Source organism: Stegastes partitus, unplaced genomic scaffold, assembly GCF_000690725.1.
Source record: "Stegastes partitus isolate 25-593 unplaced genomic scaffold, Stegastes_partitus-1.0.2 Scaffold1661, whole genome shotgun sequence".
In the NCBI taxonomy this organism is placed as follows: Eukaryota; Metazoa; Chordata; class Actinopteri; family Pomacentridae; genus Stegastes; species Stegastes partitus.
In genome coordinates this window covers 47,399-70,307 of record NW_007579392.1, presented here as the reverse complement: position 1 = coordinate 70,307, position 22,909 = coordinate 47,399, and the positions used below count along the sequence as shown (strand labels likewise).

Here is a 22,909-nt window from a genome sequence, read left to right as displayed (position 1 = left end):
TATTCAAACATTATAAATATGTGCAATTCTGCTTTGTTTTGTACACGCAACCACAATTATGGTGAAGACTGCTGACATAGAAGTTGTCTAGAAGATGATGGTTGACTCCCTCCACAAGGAGGATAGACCACAGAAGGTCATTGCTGAGCAGGCTGGCTGTAGGCAGAGTGATGTATCAAAAATATTCATGGAAAGTTGACTGGAAGGGAAAAGTGTGGTAGGAAAAGGTACACAAGCAACAAAGATGAAGCTTTAGAGGATTGTCAAGAAAAGGCAATTCAAGACTTTGGAGAGCTCCATAAGGACTGAGGCTGGTGTCAGTGCATCATGAGCCACCGAGCACAGGCGTCTACAGGAAAAGAGCTACCACTGCTGTATTCCTAATATCAAACCACTCCTGAACCAGAGACATCAGAAGATCTTACCTGGGACTGTTGCTCAGTGTGCTCAGTGCTTCAAAGTTTTCGTTTCAGATGAAAGTAAATTTTGTATTTCATTTGGAAGTCAAGGTTCTAGAGTCTGAAGGAAGAGTGAAGAGACTCAGAATCCAAGGTGTTTGAAGTCCAGTGTGAAGTTTAATTAGCTTCTACCAGAAGATTTTAGGGCACTTCATGCTTCTGTCTGCTGACAAGATTTATGGAGATGCTGATTTACTTTTCCAGCATTTTCTATGCACCACTTTATACTCTGTATGGTTGCAGGAGGGCTGGAGTCACCCTGGACAGGTCATCAGTCTATTGCAAGATGAATGAAAATACTTAGCAAAAGTTTGACATTTGTGTATTGCAAATTCTCTCTGTCTTTTTTTAAAAAATTGATTTTACAAAATATTCTAATAATTTAAGAAGCTGGATTTCTGATTGTAAAAAGCTATAAGCTGGAGTCATCAAAATTAAAGTAAATAAAAGCTTTAAATATTTCACTGTACATGTAATAAATAATACAAAACTGACAGAACAGAAATCTGAACTTTGGACAAAGTCAGGTTAAAAAAGTTTTGTTTCATTTTGTTTAGTTTTTTCCAGATGGAATTTAGGTTGTCTTTTTGAAAAAGAAAAAGAAAAGGCCAGAAAAAGATCAAATTTTCAATGTTTTTAGAATAAAATGTTCTAGAAATCAGACTGTGGATGAAAACCTTCAGAATATAGACAGGAATAGAAGTGGAATGTTTTGGATGTGTACGTGCTGCTGGTGTTTCTGGCTCAGAGTTGGAGAAAAAAAAGTCATTTTGTAAAATTTTTTACATTTCTTTTATTCATTGGAACGCATTAGAAGAATATCACGATTTTCGCTGTATGTTTCTAGTAGAATGAAAAGTTTTAACTGATAGTCCAGACGTGAGATGGACATTTCCACCACCATCCACCATTTTGGAATTATGATGTTATTTTTAGAGGAACAAATATCCATACATCCATCCATTATCTATACACCGCTTAATCCTCACTAGGATCGCAGGGGGCTGGAGCCTATCCCAGCCTAGGAGCTTCAGTAGAAAACAACAGGACTGCTCTTTTAGGTTCTTGAAGACGTTTCACCACTTATCTAAGAGGTTTCTTCAGTTCTACATCACTGATAATGGGTCTCACAATTCTCACATGGCTGATGACCCATTAACGGACAGGATGTCAAGGTGCCTCATGGTGTAAATGGTTGTGAAACCAGGTGGTCCACCAACAACGACAGCAATCATGGTGGTGGAACTGCCAGTTTACACAACAAAGGATATGAATCTGCCATGTCTCAGATCATCTGTGCTCTCTGTCCAGAATATGTACATTGCTGTCCTCAAAGAAGTGTTCTTGTCCTTCAGATGCAGGTGGATGCTGAGTCTTGTCCTGAGGAGCTGCTCTCCTCTGTTGAGCCAAGCTGTTGTTTAGTCTCTCCTGTGTACAAGTCTGTACACTCCTTGCTGCATTGGACAGCATACAGCGTTGCTCTGCTTGCGTGTTGGTGTTTTGTCCTTAGGGTGAACCAGTTACTGTCTCAGAGTGTTACTGGGTCTGAAGTGCACCAGTATGTTATGTGTGGAGAAAATCCCTCTGAGTATTCAGATACTCCAGTTGGATATGAAATGAAGATATTGTTCCTGTTTTTCGTTTCTTCTCTTTGTAGTGATGTTGTGTTTTCTAGATCTTTTTGTTGGTTTGACGGAGGACCAGTTGGGGTAGCCACAGTCCCTCGGTGCTTTCCTAATATGACTGTGTTCCTTCTGACCTCCCTTTGTGTTGGTGGAGACATTCTCTGGTGCTATCAGGTTCTGATGACATCCAGCTCATGTTCCAGGCTTAGTTGACTGACAGGTGCATTTTTCAGTATCTAAGATGTGGAATCCTCTTAAATTTTCTCTGACTGATTGAAATATTACCCTCTTGTTATTTGTCATATCCCACAGTATGAAGTGTTGGTCGTTTCCTATCCTTTTCTTGTTGAGCCAGCGCTGCCTTCTCTTTACACTTAGCTGTTTCCTCCATGACTGTACTGGGTTGGTGTGTTGTCAGTTTCTAGAGGATCTGTTTCCTCTTGTCTTTAAGTGCTTTGATGGTGAATTGAATCTGTCTTCCTCTCTCACTTAGTAACTGGTTCTGTGCCTTGTGCTGCATGAGTGTCAGATTATTCCACTCGTAGTTAAGTCCAATATTTGCTAATACGTTTTTTTTTTATTTTACCTTCTGTCTTTCCAACCGAATGTAACTCAAGACCTCGTTGATTTGTTTATGTAGGAGTATGTTGTGCTCTGTGGCCTGGACAGTGGAGCCCAGGCGGAAGCTGTTAGGGACCGGTCTGTGTTGCCTTCATCTGAGGTTAAAACGGAGGCGGTTCCTGTAGTCTGCAACTTTTACTGACATCTTCTTTAGCTTACGCTGCTATTTAATTTCCTAAAAGATGGGCATGTTGTATTTGATTTTGTTCTTCTTTTCCTCCAGGATCCGGCCCATGCCCATACACCCAGGTCAGAACCAGCAGTATGTTATAAAGCCCAAATACTACCACACACACTCCACGCACACACAGACGCATGTCCAGGCCCAGCCTGAGAGGCCCATCCCCCTAACAGTTGGACACAACCCCATCCATGGTGAGTAAGTCCCACAAATCACCTTTTCACTCCAATTTTGGTTTGATATTGATGTTAAGAGTGTAACTGTCGAGAAGGAAATCATCGTGTATTGCTCCACCTTGGTTTCTACTCATTCCACTGTTGTCTGAAAATTCACTTACAGAGACTTCACTGTGCTCGAGAAACATAATCCATAATAATGGACATTGTAAATGTTTGTATTGTTGCTAGTACAACATCAGGTTTCTTGGCTTGCTCTTCATTTCAGTGCACGTTACTGTGCAGTGTTAACATAACCTTTATAATTACAGAAGCAGACACAATGTTCACTGTAATGGCTTACCTCAAGAAAGTTTCAAGTCCCTGCAGGCTGATTTATTTATACGTACTGTATAATTTAAAAACCAATGGATGTTTAAACATTTTGAAAAGTAGTGAGCATTAGTTTCAATGGTGCATAGTTTGCAGGTTTGAAAAGTAAAACTGCTGGTAGTGATTTATAAGACTAGATAAGATGAGATAAACTTTATTGATCCCTCACCAGGAAAATTTACAATAGGGAGTTAACATTGTTCAGTTGTGGATCAGTTGGGATCGACCTCTATTGTACCAGTGTCTATCTTTTAATAAACGGTCATTATCAGGAAAATATGCAAAATCAAGGAACCAGTGTCAGCTACAGATGTTATGTATCAAAAATCCAAAACTAAAATCACCCATTTAGAGCCTGTGCTGTGACCCCGTGTCTGGAGCTTGACTGGGGTTCACCTGTGGCAAACTGAACTGGTTGGACATAGAGTAGAAAAGCACACAACTGTGGATGTACGGTTCCACAATGCACACTCCAAGTCCAAGAACTGTGTGTACACTCCCATGATAGCATTGTGGCAAAACACAGATCAGGACGAAGGTATCAAATCATTTCTAAAGCTCTGGGTGTTCTCAGGAGCTCAGTGACTTCAATAACTGTGAAATGAAAGAAGTCAGGAACCAGCAGGACTCTGCACAGAGTTGTCTGTCTGGCCAAACCGGCTAACCGAGAAAGAAGAGCCTGGTCAGGGAGGTCACAAGAACCCGGCAGCCGCTCTGACAGGGCTTCAGAAGTCCTCTGTAGAGATGGAGGACGTGTCAAACGGACAGCAGTCTCAAAAAATGAACTTAAAATGATGGGTAAGAATATATTTTGACAGAATTTTTATGACCTCGGCTGCCAAAATAACAGACGAGAAAGTGTAACACAATCACTGCACTGCTCTGCAGTGATACAACAGATGGACTTCCCTCAGTAAATACAGTTAAAGTTATCATTTTTATATTAAATGAATGAATAAATGAACAAGATCTTGCAGTAAAGCAGTAATTTGTTTGGCCACTTTGATCCTTTTCATTTAGTTTTGTTCGCTGATGAAAATTCCAAACCAGTTCTTGTTTTCAATAGTTTTTATTGATCATCAGCGAATGTTTTTGGTCATAGTTGTTGTTGACTGAATTCACACTTTCCTACCCGACCAATGCCAACAGGAAACCTTCAACACTTACGTATGAAGATGGTCAAATGCTGCTGTACAACACCTCGGATGTACACTCCAAAGAGTGCTGTCAGTGATCCTATACAGATTTCATTTCGTTTTTTCTGCCTTAAAAATCTCTACTTTTAGGAGGAATTGTTGCTGTACTGAAAATAGTTTCCCATAATCAACAAACAAGATCTGTTTTCAAAATCAAACTTTGTGCATGGTGAGAAATTCTGAGAGTCCTGGGAAAAGAGTGAGATATTTCTAGGACGTAAACATGGGAAAAGTTTCAACCCAAATTTATGCTCACACACACGCACAAAACCCATCACATCTGCTCTGACACCGTGAGGATATGGAGAGAATGTGGAGCTTGCAGTTGGGCAGTAAAAGGATTTGTTCAAATTGCAGCTCCAGCGGTAATGGCATAAAGACATAAGCATTGCCTGCTGCTTGGGGCTGTCGAAAATGAATTATTAGTCTCATTTTCTGTGGGCAATTTCAGACAAAGGGAGGGAATGTGAGAGTGAGGATGTGAGAGACGGAATAAAATAACTGTGTCATTCAGGGAGAACCCCTCAGTTTGCCAAAACAAGTGTCTGTGTTGATATGAATGGAGGGAGGCTGTCTACAGCTGAGCCTCTCAATACCTGTTATCTGCCTCCCATTTATCATATTATCGCCCAATTATGGTTTACAGTGGAACACAGTGTTAAATGGCTGCTGCCACACATTCAGAGACTGACTGTCCCTGTTCATTTTCTTTATGTATGGACAAACACCCAGTACACACATTTCCTCACACCTTCAGCTGTATAAGCCTGAGGTTCCTCTGACGAGCCCCATTGGCCTGTGGAGTTTTTAAAAAAACTATTTAGAGAGACAAAATATAATTTTTGGACCACCTCTGCCTGGCAGTCAAACTCTTATACATCTGACAGATCAACAACAGACATAATTCACGAGCCCATGGTTGGTTATTGTGGCTTGCCATAAATTCAAGGCCGAACTCCAACATCATACTCACCAGTATGCATTTGTGAATAAGCCAATATTTTTCAAAGAATCTGTAGACTTCAGTTTGAGTGGTTGTGCCTCTGGCCACAGCCTGTCGGACCGACTCGGGGATATTAATGGGGAGGTCAGCAGACAGAACTGTGTTGACGCTTGGCTTTGCAGCACTGCAGACTCAGGCAGACCCAGACCTGGCCACAGTGACCCAGACCCAGTCTGAAAATAACCTCCTCAGCTCATTTTAATTTCAGCTCGCAGTTTGTAAATGCCAGAGAAATGGCCAGACTTCAAAGCCAGAGAGGGAAATGGGACACAGACACATAGAGAGGGGAGAGGGCAGCCACCAAAATTTCCAGACATTCATATTCAATACATTTGTGGGGAAGAAATAACTTTTTTATGTATGACTCTTAAATATATATTCAGCGAAGCCGTGTCTTTTTTTTTAAGGCTGTCCCTATGTGATGTGCTGTTTACGGCCTGCCAGAATGGAGCCAAAGCTGGTCTGAGGGTTCATTTACTGAACCAGTGCTCCTCTCCAAATGACACACAAGAGGAGTCACTGTAGTGTCCATACAACTCTATACCACTGGCCTCACAAACACCAGGCCGAAACAAGAAATGTTGAGATAGTTTAGAATAAAATAACAAAAATATCAGAAGCATTAACAACAGTCTTTTGATAGCAGTTTAGATTCTTACAATTTTCTATAAATTGCTGTTCAGGCCTGTGCCGATTGTCTATATAGTGTCAAATATGTTCCACAAAGTATAACCACAAAGATATGTTCTCCACATAAAAAAGACCCAATGACAATTAATGTCTACTTCAAAGTAACTGTTGTTTAGTCAGATTTTATGGAATTGGAATATAGTGTCAGATTCACTTATCAAATCCAAAAACCTTTTGAAGCTCTTGTGGGATCCAATTAAGCCCAAAGTGAGATTTTAGGCCCTTAGATTTCAATTTAGCTTTATAATCCAGATAGCTAGTTTGTCTTTGTTTTCTCAGGCTACGTGCCAATCAAGATCAAGCATCCTCCAGTAAAGGAGGAGATCCTAAAGCATGTAAAACATCAGAAGATGAATTACTTCTGCATTTTTGTTACAAAAGTACAGTTCAGATGGTGTTAAATACCTGCTATCATAGCACAACATGAATAAATGTGTTTATGAAGTACGAGCATTTATCATCTTCACAGCTTTAACTTATGCGTACACAGTATTCTTTCAGTAGTTGTTCTGATTAAGAATTAGTGTGCCTTGTGATTGGTTGCATGTGTATTGTTGTTTGGAAGCACTTATCCATGTTGTTTTAGTAAGACACAGAGATTAATCATCTCACTGTCACTTTAGTAACTTTAATTAGATTTTTTAACAATCGGTTTTTAGTCTTGAATGCTTCTTGGATGCATTTATGATGCTGGAGATCAGATATCCAGTCCAACAAAAGCACATGGACTTAGTGTGACATTGTGTCAATGGAATAAGTGTGAATGGAGTCAAAGGTTCAGTTTCAACACCAGTATGTAACTTAACTGTTGCCCACTAATTACTGTCCAAGCAGCTTCTTAGTGTTTCTGTTACATTTTTATTCACTGTGGGCTCATTTTTCACTACAATATAAAGTCCTGCACTTCTACAGCACCAACATGTCTACAAGTAGAGAGAACTCAACTTATCTTTTGTCCAGTATGACAAATAGACTGAGTTATAATGCCATTATTAATAAAATGGAGAAAAAAAGCTTAATTTCTTTGATTATTTAGTTTACAACAGACAAACTTTAGCCCACAGGTTTTACCAAAAAAAACATCTACATTCTATAGATATATCACGCCTTATAGTTTTACCACTTGCACTTTTTTAAGCACTACTTTCTCCGTGCTGAATATGTCTTCCAACAACATGCAGACAACTTTCTGCTATGTTTGCTGTTTATAAGCCTTGCTATTCATCCAGGGTGTTTTATTTATTTATATCCTCTCAATATTCTCGTCTCCTCGCTGCTCTGTGTAAACACAGCCTGCAGTTCATCTGAAAAGTCTCTGCATTTTTGTCACATGCCTGTTGGCCACAGCTAAGTCAGTCATGGCTTCTCAGTTGTGCAAAGAAGATTTAGTTTTCACAATAGAGCAAATGGTTTATTTTTGCAGATTTAAAAAAGAAAAAGAAAAAAAGAAACATGTAGGTTAAAGTGATTTAATGAAATATCCCAATTTTAAGCTTGAATTTGGTTAGTTTTCCTGAGAGAACCATGTGTATCACACATTTCAGGGATTTTCAGAAAGTGGAGAAAGTTCTTAAGAAAGTTGAAAATCCATGATTGTTTGAGTTTTACTATTTTCGTTTCGATTTCTGATAAATGATATTGTTTTAGCAAATGAAACAACAACAAATACATGCCTTTTAATCCCACTGGCCAGTTTTGGGGTTTCAGGATGGTTGAATTACAAGTATTTTTTGAAAGCTTTACAGAGTTCTAGCTGCTGACATTCACATGTGATTGTGAACTCTTCCTGGAGCGTGGTGGTTTTCTGTGTAACCACCAGTCTTTGGACACCAAGTTGCTTCGAGCACTGTTACTTTTTGAAGCCAGTTTTCAGCTTGTTTGTTGTGTTGTACGCTGCAACTGACATAATGTGTCACCTGTAACATTTGTCGTGTTATCTGGTGAAGTAGTGGTCACCAGCTGACAATGGGAAGCCAGCTGAATGCTTGTCATATACAGTGCCGTCTCAAATTCTTTTTTTTTTTTTTGTGCATATTTTCCCCACTCTAATGTTTAAGATAATCAAACAAATGTAAATATCAGACAGAGATAACCCAAGTAAACACAATATGCAGTTTTTAAATGATGGTTTTATTTATCGAGGGAAAAAAAAACTAATCAAAGCTACCTGGCCCTGTGTGAAAAAGTAATTGCCCCCTTAACCTAATAACTGGTTGGGCCACCCTCAGCAGCAACAACTGAAATCAAGCATCTTCTATAACTGGCAATGAGTCTTTCACATCTCTGTGGAGATATTTTGGCCCACTCTTCTTTGCAGAATTGTTTTAATTCAGCAACACTGGAGGGTTTTCGAGCATTAACAGCCTTTTTAAGGTCATGCCACAGCATTTCAGTCGGATTCAAGTCCAGACTTTGACAATGCCACTCCAAAACCTTTGTTTAGTTTTTTTTTTAAGCCATTCAGAAGTCAATTTGCTGGTGTGAAATGGATCATTGTCCTGCTGCACAACCCAAGTGCACCTCAGCTTGTAGTCACAAACTGATGGCCGAACATTCTCCTTCAGGATTTCCTGGTAGAGAGCAGAATTCATGGTTCCATCAATCACAGCAAGTCGTCCAGATCCTAAAGCAACAGAGCAGCCCCAGACCATCACACTACCACCACCATGTTTGACTGATGCTATGATGTTCTTTTTCTGAGATGCTGTGTTACTTCAAATACTTTTCATGGCACTGTAGTTCTTGTCCTTTGCTAACATTTTGTGGCTCAAAAGAGATAAAAGATATGATAAGAAATTTGTTGGCACTACAACCTAAGAAAATCTAAATGTTTTGGTCAATGTAGAACTGGTTTTTAAGACCCCCTTTGAAGAAAATAGATTTTTGTACCGTGTCAACTTGTCCATATGGTGTTTTTGTACATGCTAGAAGACATATGAGCAAAATAAGCACTCATCAACATGGCTGACTGAGCATTTTCATCTTGAAGTTGCAGTGTACCAAAGACAGTCTCAAAACTGGACTTTAATGTGAAATCAACAACTGGAGAAGCAACCCTAGATATACATGATTTAGTAGATCACATTTACTAAGACAACACAACAGTCGTATATCAAATGTACCTCAGCCGTTTTCTTCGATGGAACAAAAATTATTTTGAACATTTGAAGAAAACAATGAAGTGGCAGATTGCAATGCACACTAATATCACATTAAATTTCTGATTTCTACGCTTACATTATGGAGGAGCGAGTTTGGCTGTCTGTATGTCAACAAGACATTTAAACCAGAATCCTTGTGAAGTACATGACTATACCTGTCAATTGTGTACCACTTGCTGTGTAACACAGTAAAGTCGTGCATCTACAAATAGCAGGCCTCTGAGCCTAAATTAATGGGAATACCATGGCTGTTTTTTTGCCCAGCATGCAGTCAAGTCTACACTTGGTGAAAGTAGCAGACATGCTTGCTCTTCTAAAACAGGAAGCCCGCAGCCTCTCTGTCAGCCCTGTCCCACGCGACAGACGGCCTGTCAGCAACTGGCTTTGGTGCCACATCTGGGAAAGTTATTCCCCATCTCCCCTCAGCTATCCCTCAGCTCTCCCACACTGCCAAAACAACCTTAGACAAATGTTAGTAGTCTTAGCCCTGATTGAAGGCTTGGTCAGAGAGAATCTCCTCGCCATCACTGCAGTGACCAAAGAAGAATGCCTTGATAGTTTGCAATCAGAGTAGGGCTTTCTGGCACAACTTTATGTAGACCTTAGTGCTATGAAATTGTAGGACCAATTTATTTTAGATACCAATGCTTTCTTCCTCAGTACCATGCAGACATTCTAAAAGCACAATCAAAAGGACTGCAAAGTCCCTATTTATGCCTTCAGGATTCAGTAAAATAATCAAAAATGTTTCTCATTTTCTTAGAAAATGTGCATTACCACCTCTTCAGATGGGCTTTATCATATTTCTGCCAGTGCCCTTGATGTAGACCACAAGCTAAAATAAAGTTATTCTTTTATAGAACAATCACTGCTGAAGCTGTGGCCTGTCAGGGTTACAATAACAGGAAGGTCTGCAAATTATAAGGCTCTATGCCACTTGTGATCAAAGAGGTCACGATATCATGGTGTGTTTTCGATACCTACTATCGCAGTTTTGACAAGGTACAAGTCAGCATGCGGCATTGTTTGTGCACCTGGTCTGCAGTGGTGCCTACTGATAGTGGTCTGAAGAGACAAACCCAACCTGCGACAGGGTGTTGGGAACACATTGGAACAAATCTGATCCACAGTGGCTCTGCTTTCGGCGCCACACGAGGGATATTGGACAGGGTTGGTCATAACATTTCGGCTCATCACTGTATATGCAAATACGCTATGAATGGCTAATGGTCCTAATGTCCAAAAACATTGCAATTTATTTTAAAAATTGTATTCCCAGTCAACCCTTACTATAGTGTTCCCACTGCCAAACTTTTCTTCTGAGGCTTCTGCACTTTTATTCCCTTGCATGGCTCACATAAGCCCAACGTGGTGCAATGGAAAGCATCAGAAAGAAAGAAATTACCCCCTGACTGCTGTATTTACGCTGTCATTCCTCACTGCTACACTCTCTCTAGCCTCTTTGCAGCCTGGCTGAATCTCATCCTGAACGTTTTCTTCCTTCAAGTTGATTGATGTCTGTGTTGTGTCTGAGATGCTCTCCTGACTCCCTCTCCATATGCTCGACACGACCAACAAAATCTGCCGGCAACGTGTGCAAATTTACAGATGCAGAGAAGTGAAGTCAGTGGACGGAGGAAGGTTTCAGAGGATTTAGAAATGTTTTATCATCGCTGTGGCCAAGGACCTGCAGCACAGAGCCTTGTCAGAGTAATTCTTGCATGTTAGGATTGGTGTAGAACATGGAGCTGCTTAGAAAGCTGTCAGAAAACAACACATAGCTTGACAGCAATTAAAACTTTATCACCATTTAAGCAATGGAATTCTGTTGCAGATTTAGTTCATGCCTAAGGGTCGGATGCAGGCATCTGGTTATCAGGTGTCTTTGACTGTATTTTTCCTTTTTTTCCATGTGTCCAGCATTTTTGGATTTAATCAGTTCTTATCAGCAGCTGCTCTTTTGCATGGTTCAACGGTTGCTGTCTAATTGCTGTGCCACTAAGTAAAGCAGGGATTTTACCCATTAAGTGCAGTTTATTTTTATTTTTGCCTTTTCTTATTTCTGTGACAAGCAAAACACTACAGCAATGGTTACATGATTCTATCATATGCATATTATTGAACTGGCATGATGTTCACGGCAGGACACCACTAAAGAAGCCACTGCTCTCCTAAAATACATTGATGTGCACCTTTAGGTTGCCAAAAAGCAGCTCAACACTTCACAATACTACCGGGAAAATGTTGGGGAGACTGATCAAGCTGAGTTTATATATGTTTTGGAAGAATACTGACATTATGTTGGTTGCATACTGCATTCAAACATGAAGACATTATCCCTGAAGTGAAGCATGGTAGGGGAAGCATCATGATCTGGGGCTTCGGTGTCTCTGGGTGTGGACAGCCTTCGATACTCATGAGGAAAGTGAATTCCCAAGGTTATCAGTATATTAATGGATAATATCAGAATGATGTCCAGTTGAAGTTTAGTAGAAACTGGGGGATTCAACAGGACAATGATCATAAACATCCAAGTAAATCTATAACAAATGGAGTTCAAACAAAGATAGTCCACCTTTTGAAGCCAGAGGCCTGACCGGATCCAAGCAGAGATGCTGTTGAATGACCTCAGAGAGCTGTTCCCAGACACCCTGAGAATATGTCTGAGAGGAAGCAGCTCAGTAAAGGATTATGACCTAAAACTTCTCCTGAACATTGTTTGGATTGAAACAGTTTTTTGTTTTTTGTTTCCAGGTTTTACCTTTTGAAAGAGATTCAAACTGCAATTAAATCCAATAATTTACTTCCTTTATTCAGCAGCACAAGGAATCTTTAATAGATGTGTACAAAAAAACTACATACAGTATGATAATTTTTTTGTTCTTAGCTGAAGTACATTTTGTTTGTTTACAAGAGTGACTTTGATGATGATTGGATCACAGTTTACTAGCAATAAAGGCACAAAGTCAGGTCATTCCATAGGGGTCATGTACTGTTTACTTTCCACTGTACTTAATTGACGAGTTTGAAAATCTGTAATTTGTGTTTCTCAGTTAGTTGTTAAAACAATTATATTAGGCTTAACACGATGCTTTTAAAATTGAGTGATGTTAATAAATCTGTCATAGCATCAGCATCAGTTTAGACTAATGTCTGCTTTAAAGATAATCTGCCAACAATAATATGTCAGTTGGTGATAAGCAGTTTCCAGTTGTGAGTTTTGAAACCTTTTGTTTACATTTAGCTCACGGATTGTTCCTTTAAACAAGAGAGACCCCTCCCTTTCTCCTTCAACAGTTACTTTGCCACTCTCTTTTCCTTGTTTATTTCTTTTTGGAAATAATCTTCCCACCAGAGGGAATTGGGCAAACCATGTTTAGACTTCAAATCTTGGACGTCTATATATGATCCTGGCAGTATTCTTTAAACCAGTTTCCATTGGCATTCACTTGTAACCACTACATCATATTAGGTCCCTCTTTAATAGTTAATTTTTGCACCTATTAGGGAATGTTTAGGTAGCCTGGGGCGTCTTATCCAGTGGTTTTTCCTGCCTCTCAGGTTTAGAATCCATTCCTCCGGCTGCTTGGCTTTACTCCATGAGTCTGCACTCTCTGGCGTTAACAGCTGACAGCCACAGACAAAGCACTGAGTGCTGGAGACAGGGGTTTGGAACTGACACAGGGATGCCAAGAACCACCGCACAGGGAAGAGATATTAAAAGATCCAGAGAAGTGAATAAATTGAAAGATTAAAGGAAAAAGCTACTGTAATTGAAGAGACGTATGCAGGAGATTGTTGTACAGTAGGTAGAAACATTATACATGTCAGGTACTTTGAGATAGACCGGATTTAATTTCTCAGATTCAAGTTTGCACTCTTCCTGTCAGTCGGAACTGAGGGCTGGCTTTCATCAGGGTGAGGAGGAAGACACGGCAGACAGGGAAACGGGTTAATATGCTTTTGTCTTACAATCCTCCTAAAGGCTACTGCAACTTCTCCAGTGCAGACTCAGAGCAAAGGATTTTTAGAACCCTTTCCTTTATTCGAGGTGCTAATGTTCCTCAGCTTGTTAAGTGAAGCTCAAAAGTACAAATCAAGGAGAAAGAAGGAATGAAAAGAAAACGCAAGCGAAAGGAAGGCAGACGCAGCTCAGGTGGCATAGCCGGTGTTTGTCTGTTTTGGAGTAAAGCTTGCTATTGCTGATATGCCAATATCCACCTCTCATAGACTTCTGATGAAGACCTGGAAGCCATCCCAGAGTTTTGTTTGCTGACTTCTACCTCTCCCACATTTTTTTCTTTATTCCTGCTGACATTTCAGAGGCGCCACTGGATTTAGAGCAGCGGGGAGGGAGGAGGAGCAGATAGGCAGAGGTGGTTTGAAGTGCGTGAAGTACAGGGAGGAGACACATCACAAATTTTTGAGAAATTGACAATTACAAAGTCGTTTTTTTTTTTTTGTTTTTGTTGTTTGTCGGAGCCTTACCAGATGATTTTAACAAGCTTGAACCTGTAAGTAATTTACCTCTAATGGATCAAAGAATAATCAAAGCTCCTCTGCTCTCCCTCCCCCTCCTTTTGGTTTGTGTCATGTTTGCGACGACAGTGGGCAACCATACAGGACGGATCAAGGTGGTCTTTACACCCACCATCTGCAAACTGACCTGCATAGGGGGCAGATGTCACAACAACTGTGAGCTGGGAAACACCACTACCATCATCAGTGAAAACGGCCACGCCACAGACACCCTGACAGCACCGAACTTCAGAGTAGGTAAGTGATCCTGACTTTTGTTGACTACCACACACACACACACACACACACACACACACACACACACACGAACATCTCTGACACTGCTGTCTATACGTGGTACTCCTAGTCCTCACCAAATCTGTACACTTCAAGCTACAGGCAGAAAACACATTTGTTGACATGAAAAACTTTTTCTTTTGTCTTCAAGTCCCTTCAGAATTGGGAACAATAGTTCACAGGCATGCAGTTATAGTGATACAGTACAAATGACAGGTGGCTTTCCACTGGACGAACATGAGGCAGGCGCAATGTGGGGTGAATCTTTACAGGAATGCCTCTTTAATGAGCCCTTTCAGCTTTTCTGCACACAAACTGCTGTGGTACTGTTATGTACCACATGTGGCTGTAACTCCAGCTATATGAACATGTACGTAATAGAAGGATGGAGATTTGCTATGTTAGCCTATATGGTGAATTTTGCTGTGACGATGGTGACGTTAGAGAGGAGAAGAATTCCATTTGATGAGGACACAGAGAGGAAAGATAAATGGTTGTTGTTGTTCTCTCCAGGTTTGACCATTTAGACCTGCACACGAGTGTGTCAGGGCTGGTCGGAAGTACTTCGTCTGGAGAATATACTTTTTTTTCTAGAAGAGGCTCTACAGGTGCGGTTCTTGCAATTCAAACAAGAAGTTTAGTATTGCAGTGGAATATGACAATAACTGTAATTCTCCTTGACCTTACAGAACCGTTTAACATCATTGCTCTGATTTTAAGGCTCAGTTCACTTTCACACTCACTGCTCTCATCTCATCTCACTAATGTTGTTGTTAATATTGTTTATATTTTGCAACATGTTCATTTATTTTTAACTTTTCTACTCTGGATAAACAGAAGGGGATGTGGACGCAGCACCTTACGTTAACCACCACTGGTTGCTCTGTATGTCCTTTATGTGTAAATAGGCAACTGTTAGCTATATCAGCTGAGAATTATATGATGATTCTGTTCATCCAAGTGTCAAAAATGAATCCAACTTTCAGGAGCCTATGTAATGTTTTTAGTGGGGCCTTCAAGAGACGGGAGCTAAAACACTCCTCAGTGTCGCCTAATGCGTTGTATGAGAAACTTACATTTCATCTAGTTCAAGAATCAAGTTACTGTAAATTGAATCAAGAAAATGATTTCAGTTAATCTAGTTAATTTAAGAGGCTTAGGTTTGATCTGGTGCAGTCACAGTACTTGGCAATTGTTGGGCAAACATCCTGAATGTGTGACTTCTCCAAAATCAAATCCGATCAGAAAGTTGTACATAAAGGAGTTAGTAGAATGCTTGTTTGATTTACTTTTCATAGTGTAAAGCCAACCGTTTCCTCTTAATGCCACGATTAGTCTTAATGAAATAGCTACGGCCACAAAAGACAAGAGGTAGAAATGTTGAATCACTTACATGTGCACACATTCACAAACAGTGCTGTGCAGCAGATTTAGGCACTTAAAGTAAACTGCTTTCAAACATGAAGCAAAGAATATATTGATCTGTGTGTGTGTTAAAAAAAAACAAATTTCATCCAAAGTGCAGAAAGGAATAAACAACATCAAGACTACCAACATGAGGAGTGTTAAAACTTCAGTGTATCAAGTTTGTCACAGTCTGAATAAATGACGTGTTTGATATGTCAGTAAGTAAATCAAAAGAGCAGGGTGAATGTCCTTGAGTTCAGTGTACACAGTTAGATTGCAACCTCAGGATGTCATGAAACAGCTTCTGTGTAATGGAGCACATGACTTGGGTGTTGTTTCATGTGTTGCACAGACCCAGCGAACTCTGTCTCAACCTGCCTCAGTCCTTACAAGGAGCATATCGTTGTCTCCGGCTCTGACACATGCAGAAACTTGGGGAGAGCGGAACAAGCTGAATGCCTGTCTGACTCAGCTGAACAAATTAGTATGACTGAAGTAACAGCAGCTCTCAGAGAAGAAGAAAAAAAAAAGCATCAGATTGTTAACTCTGGATGACCCGGAGGGATGGTTTTCTGCCCTTTACTGGAATGGATTAGTTGGAATGTCTGGATTCCCTTATGGCTGCTAAATAAATGTAACTTCAAGATTAACATTTACAGTCTTTGATATGAGTCATTGACCAATAACCAAATGTGTTAATGCTAATGACCTCTGAGAAGGTTGTCACACTTGAGAGTCTAGAGTGGAACTAAAGTGGAATTCCATAAACCAGGCTTGGAGTCCAGAGCCATGCTGTCAGCTGTGGGAAGCTTTGTGCGTATGCTGTAGTGCTTTGAACTAAATATTAATGCCAGCATGCTAACATGCTTATGTTAAACAGGAAGATGAACTGAAATGTTAGTTTCTCACAACCAGACCTGCCTCCACAGTCCTGTGTCAGTGCTGGAGAATAGTCTGACTGCACCTCATTATCACCCCGCTACAGGGGGTAACTGCTCCGGCTGTTTGTATATTTCTTAAACCAGTCATGATCGTCCATGGTGGTGCCTCCTCTGCAAAGTAGTGAGGGGGGAATTGTTTTGATGGAGCATTTTCACGCAGGGGGCTGCAGTTGGTAGCACTGTTGCCTCGCAGCAAGAAGGTTGCCAGTTCGCGTCCCGGTGGGGGCACCGGAATCTTTCTGCGTGGAGTTTGCATGTTCTCCCCGTGCAGCGTGGGTTCTCTCCGGGTTCTCCGGCTTCCTCCCACACAGTCCAAAAACATGCTGAGGTTAATTGGTGATTCTAAATTGTCCGTAGATGTGAATGTGAGTGTGCTTGGTTGTCTGTCTCTAAGTGTAGCCCTGTGATAGACTGGTGACCTGTCCAGGGTGTCCCCTGCCTTCACCCTAAGTCAGCTGGGATAGGCTCCAGCCCCCCCGCGACCCTTGTGAGGATTAAGCGGTGTATAGAAAATGGATGGATGGATGGATTTTCACGCAGGGAACAAAGTACTATCAATAAATTGGCTAATTCACTGAAACAACGTGTATGTTAGGCAGGAATGGCAAACTAATCCCCAGTCTACATCCAGTGAGTCAGACCAGACTAATGCTAACCTGCTGATGGCATTAAATGAAGAGCCGGAAAAGACCATTTTTTAACGTCCATTGATTTCCTGCATCCATGTTGCAATCTGTCCAAGAGATGTTGAGATATTTAACTTTGGATCAAAGCGGTGACCACGACATTGCCATCGTCGGAGTGTTGGGACGAGCGTGACTAAAAGTTTTTCATTTCTGGGTTTGCTGTCACGGTGCAGTTCACCACACATGTACAATATAGTGTCTTTCCTTGCTCTTGCCCTTAATCCTGTGGACTCTGTACTGAGGTTGTTTACACATGAATATAGCTTAAAGCTTTTCTAGTTTCTAGGGAAGGGTATTGAACTGGGGTGACATTTTTAAATACTGGCAGCTCTGTGTAGCAACACACAGGTGATGATGGAGGAGAGAAGTACACGTTCAAAATCTTGAATAAACCTCACTGCAGTTGATGCAGAAAATGTTTGTAGGTCATTCTTCACTAACCAGGTATGTTATGTTTGCTAGCAGCCTGCACACAGATGTAAATAAATGGTACGAACATGGGTTAATGATTAAAAGTAAGCATTCTTCAGACATCTGTTTAACTGTGGCTGTCGGTCTAGATTTAAGAGCATCATCTCAATTGTTGTTCAGAATTTCAGGTTCAGAGCTCACTCTGAGACCGTTAAAGTACTTGATCGAAAAGCAGTATCTGTAAGAATAGTAGTAACAATACCCGTCCCTACTAGATTCTGGTAGCATTGCACAAATATTTACTGTAAGAAATGACAATTAAAAAGGACTAGTAAATTACCTTCTAAGTGTTTTTAGTGTTTTGTTAGTGGTTTGATGAATGTGTCTTTTATATTCATGGTCTACGGTAAAAAGACTTTGTGGGCGGCAAGGGATTTTTAGATGCAGTCCATGGTTGGCATTTGTGGAAGAACATATTTGTGTAGCACATTTTATATACAAAGAGAAATGAAAGTGTTTCACATTTTCTAGTCAAACGTTTCAGTTGGGGTCCATGGCAAAACAAACGGGTCCCACTGACTGTGTGGAGACATCAGGTCACTTTATCCACAGCTCCTACAGCCTTCCTTTTTTTCAATCCTACCTTTTGTTTTTGATTACTGTAAAAATAAAAATAAAGACAAATAAAGACTTAATTGTGCACATTTTGTTGAACAAGCTAATCTCCATGCATCAGCCCCCTCACACACCCTTTTTTCTGTTTTGGAAGATCAGTGTAAAGAGAATGTTGTCCAATTAGACAGCAGCATGCAGTGATTTATGTGAAATGCTTGATAAATGAGAAATCTTGTCAAGCGCTCGGATTACCACTGAAGTATAAAGCACTAAATAAATACAGAGGATTTACCATTTACACGTAACTTTTTTAAATTGAAAATTTATGTAGAAAAACAATGGATGAGGGATCCATAGGTCAACACTTGGACCAGGCAATCCAAACATATTCAAATACACTGACAACAATTCTTCATTTTATAGTTTATTAAGACTTCTACACTTGCATTTATTCTTCTTAGCTGTCAACGTATGATGTATCTGTATTGCGACTTCCAGAGAGTATTTGTCATTCATCCCTGCAACATGTCTTCTTGAGTCCTCTGGTAAATGAGCTGTCAGTCTCTACAGCTGGTGCTCTGTTCTTTTGTGACTTGGCATTAGTACAACTTTCAACCAACAACAAAATGTAAAACAAATTGGCAAATGTCAAAAGCTCCATCAATCATATTGGTTCTATAGCAGTGTGTTGCTGTCACTATGACAAAACAATGCTCACACATAAATACTCAAAACAAGATTCTTTTCCTGTTATGAAAAGAAACTTCTCATTTTTACAGGATGCTTTTTTGATGTTTTAATGTGGTAATACCTCAAAGTATTCTATTATTCCAAGATCCTTAGATCCATCCAGTTTATTATTTATACCGACTTCAACCTGTGGAGGGTCACAGGGGATGGATCCTATCCCAACTAGCACTGATCAAAGTGATGTTAGTGGGGATAGGTGGTCTCCATCCTGGACAGGTCACCAGTGTGTCACAGAGCCAACACAGGATGACAGACCACCGTGTCACAGCTATGGAATGTGTAAAGAAAGCCAGAGCAGCCACAGAAACCCCACATAGGCACAGGGAGAACATGCAAACTCCTCACAGAAAGACCCCTACAACGCTGACATTTCTGCTGTGAGGCGACACTGCTACCTCTCTTATTTTTCCCAAAAAACCCTGACTACAACTTATTTTTTATCTTCTTTTATCACAATGCTTTCCCATTGTTTTACAAAAACAAGATATATATATTTAATCAATAATTTTTCATTATAACATGATAAGCTGGTACATTGTTGTATGTTTTATACACTAGAATTCTAAAGTCTGAGACCCCTTTTAACCAACTGGAGTGAAAAGTTGGATCTGTGATAAATGTCTATGAATGGTGGAGATTTGGGATCTTGGCTATGGATTGTTCTTAATGTTAAAATCCCTTGCAGTTGTTTAGATATTAAACTTCAGATAGGGGTGCTACTCCCTTTGTATTTTCTGTTTGGTTAGATTAGAAGAGATAGGCTTTGGTTGGTAGGTAAAACATTCCAGTGGAAGTCCTCTTTTTGTTGTATTTATTTTGTGAATATGAGCAACATCCTCTCCCATCAGTTCCTCCCTTTTTCCCTTGAGTGGTTGATTTGCGTTAATTACCTACTTTCAATGAACAGCCAATTTCACCAGGCAGCTGTTTGGTTACATCCAGCTCCCCATAGACAGCGGGGCTCTAGTACCTGGCATTTGCACGCTACCTTGGGCTTAGTCGTATGCAGCATGTACAGGTTCAGCAAATGTGTTGGAGCTATAAGAAGCAACAGTCCTCTCTGAAGGTGAGCTTCAGCTCAACTAAATTCTCCTTACTTTGTTTTTCTTATTTCTTATTCTTATTTTGCTGATTTGTGTTGCTTTTTTCCCCATCTCATTTATCCTGCCCACTGCACATTTCTCATTTCCTCTGAATGGTTAGAAATGGTTTACTATTTGATCAGTAATGTGACCTGCCCATACTGTAATACAGGTACTGGGACAGCCAACTGTACAACGTCTTTACCTTTATAGTTAACACTTGTTTTTCTTGCAAAGTGATGACAAGATGAAACACAAGGAAAGATGTAATGAGCTGCCAGGGAGAGACCCATCATGTGGCTCCTCTAGAGAACATCAGATTAGATTAGAAACATTTTGAACAAATCCTCTGTGCCAGCTCCAAACTGAGGTACAGCTTCTTGTCACATTATCCTAATCAGAAAACTCTGACTTGAAGAAAATGCGTGCATCTAGTGCTGAAGGTAAGAAATACCACATTTTTCAGGGAGTTTGCAAATTTGGACAAAGGCAAGGTCTGTTATATCGTACCTGTTTAAGCACAACAGCTTTAGCAATGGCAGTTAAAGCGCTGCTAGGATCATCATATGCCAGAGGGGTTGTAGAGAAAATGCTTTCAGTTGTGACATGCCCAGCCATAGACACCATCTAGTTGCTCTGTTAATATTGTGTTTTTATCATCTTCTGTTTTGTAGTACTAGCTGTATGCTGCCGTACAACACATCACCTCCTCTTGAAATTTTGAACCTCAGAGCACATTTCAGATTCTTCACCTTGCACCTGGATCTGACTGAAGGTGCAGGAACAGAGCGTCAGTGTCATGTGCCTGTCCAGGCTCGCTCCATTCCCCCCCTGCCCTCAGCTTTTCTTCCTTCCCCTCGTCCCTTCGACAGCGTTCAAACCTGAGCCAATATGAAAGTTTATCTGCTATCCGTACTGAGCTCAAAGAAGCGAGAAAGAATAATTCGTACTTGTCTTGTTTATCATACTTACCTGATGAGAGAGGCGGTGGGGGAGGAGTGTTGATTTATGGCACAATGGAAGGAAGAGGTGGATCTGTTTAAACTTGCCCACAGCCTATGATGACCAGCAGTCCAATTAACAGGGACTTCAGGTCCAGAAGATATGTCTTGGTGATGAATTTATCAGGGAGTCAGCAGGTTTCTATAAACTCTAAAGAGACTAAAGGTGTAGAAAGCTTAAGCATTTCCTGTAATTGTATACAGTCCTGCATTATGGAGAAGTTATTGCTTATTTAAGATAATCACAGTGGAATAAACTTTCTTCTCAATCAAATGTACTCTCGGTAATATGTTAGCTAGATGCCTCGAGGCTTTTCACCAGCTAATCAGCAGAAAAATGTTCTCTGGGACACCAGCCCAGTCCTTCATCCATCTATCTGATTACCTCTCAGTCTGACTGGCTCTATCTCTGTTTTTCATGTTTTTTATTTTTTCTTGCACCCTTTGTAGTTATATAATGGTACATTTACAAATGTGTAAATAACTCAAGTCCTTTTATTACTTGTGCGCTACTTATTTTCCAGTTTATGGGACCACATGCTTTTAGTTACAGGTCTACTGTGTATTATTCAGCTCGATTCACTTTTGTTTATATAGCGCCAATTCACAACATATGTCATCTCAAGGCACTTCACATCGTAAGGTAAAGATCTGACAAAATTTATGCAGAGAAACCCAACAAATCCAAAGTTTCCTTTGGACTCCTTTTACACTTGGCAAAAGTGCTTTCTCAAATAATGCTGGCTACCAAATATTTGGAGGAAAGGCCATGTGTAATTGCAAACTGTGTGTAATTGGCAGCATGTTTAAAATGTTGAGATGCATGCCCTGGCCACAGTTGACATAGTGGTTTAAAAAGTATGCGGGGTAAGTCATGGTAGGGCTGCGGCTCCATAAGGTAAGCACTGTTTGCAGTTTAATTGGTCCACTACAATGGTCAATACTGAAATGTCTGGATGGACATTCATGGTCTCTGAATTCTGAATCCTGGCTTTGGTAACTTTTCTTCATCTGCCACCATCAGTTTGGAATTACTATCACTCTCTGCTGTAGTTAACGTTGACTGCAAAACCCACCGGCAAGTTTGAAAGGCATGTTTTCATTTCTTTAAAACCCCATTTACACCATCTATCAAAGCAAGGAATTATAAAATCAGAAAGAAACATCCAATTTCCAAGTTTCCAACATTCCTTGAACTAATGAGGTGTGATTCAGGACAATTAACCAAATCTAAGCTTAAATTAGCAACATTATTCTGCTATGATCAATTCAAATCAAGAAGAAAAAACTGTGTGATGCTCAGCACAACAGAGAAGCCATGACTGACTCAACTGCTTCACTAGCCATGGTTTTGCTGTTTCTGTTGAGGTGCAGTGAAAAATGAGGCCACAGTGAAGAAAATTATGACAGGAGCCAAAAATAGCCAGAAACTGCCTGGAGTTAAAGGTTTGAACATCCCTCTGGTAGCTCTTCGTCACTATGAAGGTACCACGACACAGAAGCCCTGTCTGACTTCCTGTTGGCTATCCACATACCAAATATGGGAAAAATATAGCTTATAAAATCATTGGGCTCCTCTAGATTTGGCAAATGTATTTCAGTTGAATGGTGAAAAAGTGACTTCTCAGGGTTTGTGATGCTCAGAAAAATGTATTCATGTTTTACAGCAGCTCCTTATCCAGTGATTGTGTGTGGAGAAGAAAAAAATGGGGGGGCTA

General features: G+C 40.3%; 1 protein-coding gene across 1 annotated transcript in view; it reads left to right on the top strand.

The window, feature by feature from the left end:
- The window catches only part of LOC103371868 (latent-transforming growth factor beta-binding protein 1-like), a gene marked incomplete at its 3' end in the record, with an annotated part of 117,673 nt that overhangs the window by 48,990 nt on the left and 45,774 nt on the right, over positions 1–22,909 (top strand). Inside the window, exons 4-5 of the mRNA XM_008301336.1 lie at positions 2,928–3,079; positions 14,092–14,259. Of these exons, the coding sequence (XP_008299558.1) occupies positions 2,928–3,079; positions 14,092–14,259 (320 nt within the window). The remainder of the gene's footprint in view (positions 1–2,927; positions 3,080–14,091; positions 14,260–22,909) is intronic.